The sequence below is a fragment of the Meles meles genome, chromosome 8 (assembly GCF_922984935.1).
Source record: "Meles meles chromosome 8, mMelMel3.1 paternal haplotype, whole genome shotgun sequence".
Lineage (NCBI taxonomy): Eukaryota > Metazoa > Chordata > Mammalia > Carnivora > Mustelidae > Meles > Meles meles.
Genome location: NC_060073.1, coordinates 14,846,878 through 14,858,917, shown reverse-complemented (window position 1 = coordinate 14,858,917; position 12,040 = coordinate 14,846,878). Strand labels below are relative to the sequence as shown.

At 36.6% G+C, this 12,040-nt stretch overlaps 2 protein-coding genes across 2 annotated transcripts; both read left to right on the top strand.

Annotated features, from left to right (window-relative positions):
• The first annotated feature begins 323 nt into the window (after positions 1 to 323).
• On the top strand, positions 324 to 1,274 carry LOC123949590 (olfactory receptor 10AG1-like). Its single transcript, XM_046017132.1, has one exon. It carries the CDS (start codon positions 324 to 326, stop codon positions 1,272 to 1,274), a length of 951 nt encoding a protein of 316 aa, XP_045873088.1.
• A 9,377-nt stretch (positions 1,275 to 10,651) lies between these two features.
• LOC123949592 (olfactory receptor 10AG1-like) lies at positions 10,652 to 11,617 on the top strand. Its single transcript, XM_046017134.1, has one exon. The coding sequence runs from the start codon at positions 10,652 to 10,654 to the stop codon at positions 11,615 to 11,617; it is 966 nt and encodes a 321-aa protein (XP_045873090.1).
• The last annotated feature ends 423 nt before the right edge of the window (positions 11,618 to 12,040 follow it).

Genomic DNA, 12,040 nt, shown 5'->3' with positions numbered 1-12,040 from the left:
GAGATTACATAAATACATTCATCCATCTACTCCAGGTAACAGGAGAGAAAAATGTGGTTCAAAAATGTTAGTGAATTGGGGCACCTGGGTGACTCACTCAGTTGAGCTTCTGACCCTTGATTTTGACTCTGGTAATAATCTCAGGGTCATGAGATAGAACCATGTGTCTGGCTCTACTCAGGGTGCAGACCTTGGTTGAGAGTCTCTTTCTCTCTCTTCTCTCCCTGCCCCCCTCCCAACCCTACTTGCACTCTCTCTTTCTCTAAAAACAACAACAATAAAACATTATTGAATTAACCATCTAGAATTTACTATATCTGCAGATGGAGGACAAATTAAAAACAGAAATTTTGAATATAACTGCTATTGTGGAATTTGTTCTCTTGGGGTTTTCTGATAGTCCCAATCTCCAATGGATTCTTTTCGGGGTATTTTTAGTCATCTACCTAACTATCCTGATGTGCAATAGCATCATAATATTGATAATAAGAATTGACTCTGCTCTCCAGACCCCCATGTATTTTTTCCTCAGCAATTTTTCCTTCTTAGAAATCTGTTATGTAACAGTCACTATCCCAAGAATGCTCATGGACCTATTAACCAAGAAAGGAAATATTTCTTTCTTTGCCTGTGCTGCACAAATGTGTTTTGTCCTTATGTTTGGAGGTTCAGAGTGTCTTCTCCTGACAGTGATGGCCTATGACCGCTATGTGGCCATCTGTAACCCTCTGCATTATACTCTAGTCATGAACCACAAGGTCTGTGTCCAGCTGGTGACTGTGTCATGGATCAGTACAGTTCCAGTTGTAATTGGGCAAACATGCCAGATTTTCTCACTGCCCTTTTGTAGGTTTAACACAATTAATCATTTCTTCTGTGACATCCCTCCAGTACTCAAACTAGCTTGTGGGGACACATTTGTGAATGAGATAGCAATCTATGTAGTTGCAGTGGTCTTCATCATGGTTCCATTTCTGTTGATTGTTTTCTCCTATGGCAAAATTTTATCCAGCATTTTGAAATTGTCATCAGCTAAAGGGAGAGCTAAAGCCTTCTCCACCTGCTCTTCTCACCTGATAGTTGTAGTCTTATTCTATGGAACGGCGACCATCACTTATTTACGACCCAAACCAAATCAGTCTGAAGGAGTTGGAAAATTGATCTCTCTTTTCTACACTGTTTTGATCCCAACATTGAATCCCATTATATATACTCTGAGGAACAAAGACATCATGGTAACACTGAGAAAACTACTAACAAAGGTATTAATGTGATTCAAATACATGAAATTATGGAAAGAATTTGCTTATGTGTTCATCATGTAGAGACAATAGAAAAAAATGTCTTCTACTTTTATTTCTCAATAATGATCATTAATGTCATCATAGCAACCTCCCACTATATTAAGTAAACTTAGTTTTATAGGATTAAGTTAAGGGCTTCTGTATAACCAAAACACAATTTATCTCAATTGCAACAATCCAATTTGAAGATCCATCTGTCCTCTACTGTGAACAAGTGAGTTAAGAGATTGCTTGAACAATACACTAATAGCTAACTCGGTGTGTTTTATAATGAAAGGATAGGACCATGTGCTGTGATCATTTTCTTCTTTTAACCTTCCCATTCCTTCAAATATATTTGCTGCCATTTTTTGTACTTGTGACTGAATTTAGTCAGTGACAAAACCCAGCAGCAGCCAAGATGGTGGAAGCAGGAGAATCAGTATTTTCTTTGCATTTGCCCTTCTGTCTATCTCTTGTCATTGTCCATGTTGCTTTAAGATCACAAATCTTGAGAATTTTCCCTTTACTCTGGTGACATCATTCCCTCCCTTGTAACTTCAGGTTTTGCTTTGATAATATCTATTTAGTATTACAAGTCTCTGGAGTTTTAACTATAACCTATCCAAATGGATGTATAGCACATTGAAATGTTGGTCCCTCTAAAATAAATGTCTATTTAAAATCTGCAAATGTGCCTTATTTGAAGAAAAAAAGAAAAGATAAGATAAGAAAAAAGACTTTGTGGATATAATCAAGTCAAGGAAATGAGATCATCCTGATTTAAGGTGGGCAATATATCCCTTGACCAGTGGTCTTATGAGACAAAAAGGTAAACACAGTTTAGAAACTAGAGTCACAGAGAAGAATGTCATGTGAAGGTGTAGGCAGAGATGGGAGTGATGCAAACAAGAACCAAAAAGAGATCAAGATCCTCCAGGAGCTGGAAAAAAGAAAGAATGAGTCTCCCTTAGATCTTGTAGAAGGAATGAGGAGAGACTGCCAACACTGTGATATTGGACGCTGCATTCTAGAACTATGAGAGATTCAATTTTTGTTGTTTTAAGCTCCTCAATTGCTGGCATTTTGTTAAAGTAGATCTAAGAAAATAATGCACTATGTAAATAGTCTTTTCATTGAAGTGCTTCTATTTGAATCCTCTGGAATAAATTCTGTATCCTTTTTGGGAAGTAATTTGGCATTATTTTTCTTTTGAATGAAAAAATTAAAGTGCTTGTCATTTTATTTTAAAAAACATATCAATGAGGGGCGCCTGGGTGGCTCAGTGGGTTAAAGCCTCTGCCTTCAGCTCAGGTCATGATCCCAGGGTCCTGGGATCGAGCCCCGCATCGGGCTCTCTGCTCCGCAGGGAGCCTGCTTCCTTCTCTCTCTCTGCCTGCCTCTCTGCCTACTTGTGATCTCTCTCTCTGTCAAATAAATAAAATAAAATCTTAAAAAAAAAAAAAAAGAAAAGGTGCATACATAGGGTGAGGTCAGGAGGCTCCCGAATGTATGAACTTCTGTCCTCATGCAGCGGGATGTATCACTCTTCAGACACATGGATATGTTCACCCCACTGGGTGCTCTCTGAGCCCCAGCGTTAGGGATGTTGTAGAGGCTTCATCACATAGGCAAGGCGGGCCATTAACTCTGTTTTCAGTCCCTCTCTCTTCTAAAGAAAATGGAGGGAAGGAAAGCTGAAAATTCTAAGTTTCTAATTGTGACTTGGTTCCTCTGTTGATCAGTCAGTCCTCAGGCAAAAGCCATCCAGGAGCCCCCCCCACCCCAAGGTTGCCTCGTTAGAACAAAAGACACTCCGACTGCCCAAGAAATTATAGGAGTTTCAGGAGCACCAGGAACCAGGGTCAAAGACCAAATATTAAAAGTGTGTTCATCACTTAGGAAATACCAAGAGTTCCGGGAGCACGGTGTCAGCAGTTGGGGCCAAAGATCAATACGTATTTCTTATTGAGGTCACAATATCCCAATCATAGCAAGCAGAAAGAAAAAAAAAATGAACAAAACAAAACAAAGGAATATATGTCCCTATTTAAGGAATGGTCTTCCTCTCTTTTCTGTGAATTCTTACTTAATCTATTTAGTACACTTTTCCTTCCTTTTTTTTTTTTTCTCAACTTAAATTCAATTAGACAACATATATAGTATATCATTAGTTTCAGATATAGGGTTCAATAGTTTATCTGTTGTCTATGTGTTATGTTCACCATGTTATGTGCACTTTTTAATCACCCATCACCCCATTACTCCATACCCCACCTCCCCTCCAGCAACCGGTTTCTTTTTTGTAGTTAAAAGTCTCTCATGATTTGTCTCCCTCTCTGATTTCTATGCCATTCAGTTCTTCCTCCCTTTCCCTAAGATCCTCTGCACTATTTCTTATATTGCACATATGAGTGAAACCATATGATGATTGTTTTTCTCTGATTGACTTATTTTGCTCAGCATAATGTTCTCCAGTTCCATCCATGTCAATGTAAATGCTAAGTACTCATCCATTCTCATGGCTGAGTAATATTCCATGGTATATAAATACCACATCTTCTTCATCTGTTCATGTGTCGATGGACATCTTGGCTCTTTCCACAGTTTGGCTATTATGGACATTGCTGTAATGAACATTGTCACATGTTGTGGTGAGTACTAGGTGTCATATGCAACTAATGGATCTTAAACACTACATGAAAAACTAATGAGGTACTGTATGTTGGCTAACTGAACATAATAATAGAAAAAAAAAGAAAAAGAAAAGCAAAGCTAGTGGCATCACAATGCCAGACTTCAAGTTATATTACAAGGCTGTGATCACCAAGACAGCATGGTACTGGCATAAAAACAGACAAATAGATCAATGCAACAGAATAGAGAACCCAGAAGTGGACCCTCAAATCTGTGGTCAACTGAATTTTGACAAAACAGGAGAGAATGTCCAGTGGGAAAAGGACAGTCTCTTCAATAAATGGTGCTGGGGACATTGGACAGCCACATGCAGAAGAATTAAACTGGATCATTCCCTTATACCATACACAAAGAGAAACTCAAAATGGATAAAAGACATAAATAGCAAGGCAAGGGAAACAAATCAAAAATGAAATATTGGGACTTCACCAAGATAAAAAGCTTCTGCACAGCAAAAGAAACAGTTAATAAAACTAAAAGGGAAATTATGGTTGGGAGAATATATTTGCAAATGACATATAAGATAAAGGACTAGTCTCCAAAATCTATAAAGAACTTATAAAACTCAACATTCCAAAAATAAATAATGTAGTTAAGAAATGGGCAGAAGATATGAACAGATATTCATCCAAAGAAGATATACCAATAACCAACAGACATATGGAAAAAAATGCTCCACATCACTCGGCCTCAGGGAAATATACAAATCAAAACCACTGTGAGATACCACTTTATGCCAGTCAGAATAGCAAAAATTAACAAGGGAGGAAACAACAAATATTGGCAAGGATGTGGAGAAAGGGAACCCTCTTACACTGTTGGTGGGAATGCAAACTGGTGCAGCCATTCAGAAAAATGGTACGGACGTTTCTCAATAAGTTACAAATAGAGCTACCCTATGACCCAGAAATTGCTCTATTAGGTTTAGTACATTTTTCTATTTATATTTTGGACTTTTTTTAATATTTAAGAACAAGTCAAGACCACTTCATTTGAGATATCATTTCGTAAGATTTATTTATTTATTTATTTGAGAGAGAGCACCATTTGAGAGTGCACAGGGAGAGGGAGAAGCTGACTCCCCTCTGAGCAGGGAGCCCAGTGCAGGGTTGGATCCCAGGACCCTGGGATCGTGACCTGAGCTGAAGGCAGCTGCTTAATGAATTGAACCACCCAGGTGCCCCAAGATATTATTTGTAATTATTTTTCCCATTGTATCCATTCTATTTGACTTTACTTTGGGGGCTGGTTCCTTTTATCATGCAGAATTATTTATTTTGACACATCCTTTTTTTTTTTTTTTTTTTCAAATTTTGTGTCTTGCCTTCTTAATTGTGAGCCATAAACTTTCATTACTCCACAATTATAAGACCTTTTTCTTAGAATGTTTTCATCACTTCAGCCACTAAATTATTTAATAATATATGCTCTTCACAAAAGTTCACTGTTCTTTCCTGTTGTCTGTAACCTGACTGCCCAGTTGTCTCAAGAACATGTACTTTAAATGTCTGTATTTCACCAATTTGGTAGGCTATCTTTATGGAGTGACACTTTCTCATTTGTTATTGAGTATTTTTTTTCTCAATATTCTATTTTATGTCATCAGAAGACCTCTGTACCCATGCCTGGTATTATGCCTTCTGATTTTGAGGCTTTGAAGTCCTCAGCCGAGATACATCTTGAACACACATCCTTGTAGCTAGAGCCTGGCAGGGTTCTCAGTCCCTTGGCGAGCTCTCATCTGGCTCCTCTGTGAGATCTGCTGCCCTCCTCCTCATTGCCTTCCATGATCTGGGGCACATGCTCCTGATGGCTCCCAGGTCGATTTCCTTATCATTTCCTGTTACCACATTGCCATAGGAGTTCTCTCTCTGAAATACTTTCCTTTCCTAATCCTAAACTCATAGAAATCACTATTTACTAAATAAATGGAAGCAACATCCTATTTTTGACATGAGAAATTGTTCCCAAGCCATGATTGTTAAACAATCTGTTGGAACAAAATTGCCTTTCCTAGAACTGAAGCTTAGAATTCAAAGACCCTTTGCTCTGAGTCTTTCCCATGATCCCAGCTAGATTTATTTCAGATTCTCATCTTACCCTAAGTAAAGCTTGAAAATATTCACACCTTAAGATGTAAAAGGAAATTGGGAAAATATTGATATGCCTGCCAAAGGAAGGAAAAATTTCCCATTTTCAGATTAGCCTTAGCTTAAAATTTTAATTTTTTGAAACATGTGTAGTTCATTCAACAGCTAAATCGCAAGTTGTGCGGGTGGCCATGAAGAAACCAATAGTATAATAGTTTTGTGTATAAAAATAACATTTTTCATCAGAACATTTAACACAGTGGTTACATAGGCCAGTCTAACTAGTGATCAAGAAACCTATCATAGAGGAGAACATAAGAAAAACAAATTTGAGGGGCGCCTGGGTGGCTCAGTGGGTTAAAGCCTCGGCCTTCGGCTCAGGTCATGATCCCAGGGTCCTGGGATCGAGCCCCACGTCAGGCTCTCTGCTCAGCAGAGAGCCTGCTTCCCCCTCTCTCTCTGTCTGTTGCTCTGCCTACTTGTGGTCTCTCTCTGCCAAAAAAAAAAAGAAAAAAGAAAAACAAATTTGACATCTCAGTCGAATAGGAACAGAGACTCCCAATGGAGCATTTATAATAGAATAGATAAGGTTAAGAATAAGATGTGTGTCAATTTTGGATGGTCTCAGATATTAGTGTTCAGTGTTCTGTTCCATGCCTAAGAAATGAAATATGCTGTCTGCTCCATATAGTCCATGCAGTCCATATAGGGGCTGAAGAGAAAGTCTTCTGGAAAGACTAAGAACTATGTGGAAAAATTAAAATACAACACATCAGAGATGCCATAGTGATGCTTCTAATTAGAAATCTAAATTTGTCAGGGGGAAGAGATCCCTGAGGTAGAGTTAACTAACTTTCATTTAAAAAACAGTTCATGTTTGGAAAGAACAGATTATTATAAAGGTGGTTTACATATCTTTGATGACACAATGATTTTCAAATACAGTAACTAAACCATTAAACCCTCTATAGTGAAAAAAATCAGCAACAACCCAAAGAAGAAAGGTAAATACAATAAATTTATAAATTTATACTGATAATAGGCTTCGATGATATTTTTAAATTTAAAACTTGCATTTAACACAATGTAACACATTTATCATTTTGTTACAGTGACTTCCATATATTTCTGATTTTATTAAATAAAATTTACAATGAAATACTATTAATAAATAATGGGATTAAGTCATTTAGAAATACTGAAAACTGTAATAACTGAAGTAATTCTTCTAGGTATATGTAATATTATTTGAAATTTCATTTTGCACCAATACATTGTAACAAATAAGTGTTATATTTATGTATTCAAAGGGATAATGTAATAAGAGATATAAAGCACAGTAATCCATGAAATCTTGTTACAACCATTGGGGAACCCAAAGAACATTTATCAAAAAAAAAAAACAAAAAACAAGTGATAGAATTAAGGATTTGCAAGATAATGAAAACCAGTTTTAAATTCAATATTTTTTAAATTAATTAAAGGTATAAGTTGCTAATATATACCAAATCTACAAACATAAATGAAGCTTGGGTGGCTTCCAATATTTAGTTGAAGTAGGGTGTTGTTTTATCTTCTCTTAATCATTTGGAGTTTTTCACATAATGGAGGCTTGGTTTTAAAGAAAACTCTTACAACATTAAGTTTTATTTCCCTTTATTAAAAAGAGCTTAAATATTTATAAGAAAGAAAGAAGTATAATATTGTGAGATCTCACGGAGCAAACCTCTGCTCTTTCTGCTTTGCTCCATTCTTGAGAAGTACATACACAAATCTTACTATTTCATGTTATATATCAATGATTTCATCACCAAAATGTTGAGTTTGTACAACTAGAAATTTTATTTAGCATGGTAAGTTTCTTCCAATTATAAGCATGAAATCATTTATGTTAAATAAATGCCATTTGTAAAAGAGATACATACAGATTGGAATTTTATTCTCTTGTGTATTAATCCATTTCTCCCTTTTAAGAGTATGATTTTTTGTTTTCTATTTTTTAAATTTTTATTGTGTTATGTTAATCACCATAAAATACATCATTAGTTTTTGATTTAGTGTCCCAAGATTCATTGTTTAATCACCACATCCAGTGCTCCATGCAATACGTGCCCTCCATAATGCCCACCACCAGGCTCACCCATCCCCCCACAGTGTCCACAGCCTCTCATGGTTCATCTCCCCCTCCGATTCCCTCACTTCTTTTCCTTTCCTTCTCCTAGAATATTATTTTATTTAAAACATGTCTGCTGCTTTACTTAATTTCAGAATCAAATACTTGGCACGATCTTATGTGTATAGGCATTTTCTGAGACCTATAGTGATCCTAACTGGGAAAACAGTCACGGTCTTTACTTCCCAGGTCCTACACTGTTACTGACAGGAAAGTCTTACAAAAAGAATTAGCCAAACTGCAACAATCTTTGCTGAATAGTGATAGGTACTCTAGGACTTAGGTTCACAGAGCAGAGATAATAATATACACAAAACCATTGGTGGAGAATTCATATCTGCAGAATGTAACATTTTTTAATGACATTCTGATGATTGCTTTGAGGTCTCATTCCATTTCCAAATTAATCACTCGATACAAAGAAAAAGTAAATTAGAGAGTTTTTTCATGCTCCTTAGAACAGAGAGTACAATTCAGAAGAATAGGTTTTAGTTTTTAATAACAATGATAACAGCTACCTTTAGAGAGACTTTTATGAGTGCCAGGACTTCAGATTGTTTTACATGTGTGAAATGAGAGCATTAATATAAACATCCTAAGTGTTGGTACAGTATTTAGCCAGTTTTATAGTTGGGTGAACTATAGCATGAGGAGATTAAACATCTCTCATGATGTAACAGAGCTAGCAGGTGGTGGACCCTTGATTTAAATCCAGCCCATCTTGGCAGTGGATTCCATATCCATGACATTATAGTGTGCTGTTTGGTGGACAAAGTCCAAACCCACCAGAATGGAGAAATGAAAGGCAGACCTGGGACTGATCCGGAGCTAAGAAATTCCAAGAGTACAATATCTAAGGATTCATTCACTCTCAGGATTCAACAACACAGATTCAGCTCTGAGAATGAGTGAGCGCCTCTCAAATTTTGTTCCTGTGGTGTCTCACTCACTTTAGCTTAGTCCAGTCCTTGATGAAAGGAAAGAATGAAAAAATAGACATGATCACCAACAAGTAATGCAATAATTGTATTAAACACAATTTTGCTAAACAATTTGTTACAACCCTGGAGACTAAGGACTTAAGAGCATATTACCATATTCATAGCATATTAATTATAGTTATAAGACCATAACTAATAATAAATCAGAATAAAATTGATAGGTAATTTTACTAATATCTCATTTAATTATCACAAATAAGAAAACAACTTTAAAAAATCTAAATTACTGCTTAATGACACACAGATAGCAAATCATAAATTAGGATTTAAACTCAAGTCCAACTTAAAAAAAAAAAAAAGGCAGTGGTGCACTTGGGTGGCTCAGCTGGTTTAGCATCTGACTCTTGGTTTTGGCTCAGGTCATGATCTCAGGGTTTTGAGATCCATTCCCACATCAGGCTCTGAGCCCGGCACAGTCTGCTTGGGATTCTTTCTCTCCTTCTCCCTCTACCCCTCTCCTGATTCTCTCTCTCTTTGTCTCAAATAAATAAATAAAATATTTAAAAAAGTAAGCACTGACTTATAATCATAACACCTATGTATACATGATCATATTATCTATCATTAGTAAGTCTCAATATTCTTATCTCTGAGAAGTGAGTTTAGAAACTGTTATGTCAAGTGTTTTTTGAGGAACAAAAGAGATAGTGGAGATCACACAGCACACAGACCCACACCTCCCCAACCCCACACCCACACACATACCCACAAGTAAAGAACACACTCCAGGCTATCCTTGTTTTCCCAGGGTCACCCTCTTTATTATTTTTATCTGTATCCATGCTCCCACACAACTTATCCTGAATGAAACCCTTTTAGAGTCCCCATTTGGTGTCCTACCAAAAGACATTTGTTTTATTTCCCTATGTGTGATAAAATACTCTTCTACTTTTTTTTTTTTTTGGTAAATTCCCTAATGATATGAACTGTATAATAAGAAAATGCATGATCAAGAAATCAAGTGATAGGAGGATATTGAATAGTTCAATTAGGCAGTTGAAAATATATGGGGAAGACAAAGTCTGATATAGTTCTACAGAAGTGTGGTATAAGAAACCATACGGAAGTACAATAGGATTGTCAAGAAATGTAATTAAGAATGGGATCATATGACATAGCAGGAGATCTGTTTTCAGTGATTGTCAATGTTTCCAGTGTCTGTGCTGAGCAGGGCATACTTTGGTTTATCCTGGGTTGTATTCGGAAAGTATATGGGATGATCTTAAAGGAAATTTCAAGGGAGTGTGTACAGTGATAATCCACAGGATCCAAACTGAGAAAGTGAGAAATACACAACTAGTAACATTATTAAATTAGAAACAATTACAGTGATTATGAAATCCAATGTAGATACTCTAATACAATTTAGAGAATAGGTACTGAGGCATTAAAGTAAAATGAAAGTACATGCTATATTCACCCTTTCCACAGATGAAACACCAAGGAAAACCACCAGAAGAAAATCTGACTGAATTGATAGAGTTTGTTCTCTTGGATTTTGCTGATGTTCCCCATCTCCAGTGGCTTCTATTTGGAATTTTCCTAGTCATCTATATTGTTATTGTGATGAGTAATGGCATCATATTTCTAATAACAAAATTGGATCCAGCTCTCCAGACCCCTATGTACTTTTTCCTCAGCAATTTTTCCTTTTTGGAAATCTGCTATGTTTCTGTTACTCTCCCCAGAATGCTTATGAACCTTTGGACCCAGAGAAGAACAATTTCTTTAGTCGCTTGTGCTACACAGATGTGTTGTGCTCTTGTGTTGGGAGTCACAGAGTGCCTTCTTCTGACAGTGATGGCCTATGACCGCTATGTGGCCATTTGTAACCCTCTGCACTACCCTCTAGTCATGAATCACAAATTTTGCATCCAGCTGGTGGCTGGCTCTTGGGTCAGCGGAATTCCAGTCCAGATAGGGCAGACATCCCAGATTTTTTCTCTGCCCTTTTGTGGCTCTAATTTAATTGACCACTTCTTCTGTGACATCCCCCCAATACTCAAGCTTGCTTGTGGGGACACATTTGTGAATGAAATGATGGTCTACATAGTTGTTGTGTTGATTGTCACAGCTCCCTTTCTGTTGATACTTATTTCCTATGGCAAAATCATCTCCACAATCCTTAAATTGCCATCAGCCACAGGTCAGGCCAAAGCCTTCTCCACCTGTTCATCTCATCTTATGGTTGTGGTGTTGTTCTTTGGATCAGCCATTATTACCTATTTAAGACCCAAATCCAGTCACTCAGCAGGAATTGACAAAGTGCTTTCTCTTTTCTACACTATTTTGACTCCCATGTTTAATCCCCTCATATACAGTCTAAGGAACAAGGAAGTCATAAAGGCATTGAGAAGATTGCTATGTAAATAATTCACTTCATCAAAAATGTGATACTTGCAGGAATTGATTCCTTATGTATTGGTGTTGAAATTTCAGAAAATATTTATATTAATTTCTAATATCTGTCTATACAATGGTACTTTTTTTCCAAATTAAAAATTACTTGCAATGTTAGAATGTGTCAAATCATACATTTGTGCACATTTTATCAAGTAATAAGTCATTCCATTGGTAATTTCATAGTTTTTTTGTGTTTTATTTTCCTCTCTCAGTAAGAACTTTTGACAAGATTCGATGTAATGAACTTAGTTGTAATATAGATTTTATTGTTTCGCTTATGGGAAACCATATCATTCATTTCCGTAGAGTTGCTTTTGCTTTAAAAACCGGCTTGACGATGAACATTAAAATAAATAAATATGGGGGCGCCTGGGTGGCTCAGTGGGTTAAGCC

What these genes read in the sequence shown, in the direction of transcription:
- LOC123949590 (XM_046017132.1), top strand. Translation starts at nt 324, where the DNA reads ATGGAGGACAAATTAAAAACAGAAATTTTGAATATAACTGCTATTGTG.
- LOC123949592 (XM_046017134.1), top strand. Translation starts at nt 10,652, where the DNA reads ATGCTATATTCACCCTTTCCACAGATGAAACACCAAGGAAAACCACCA.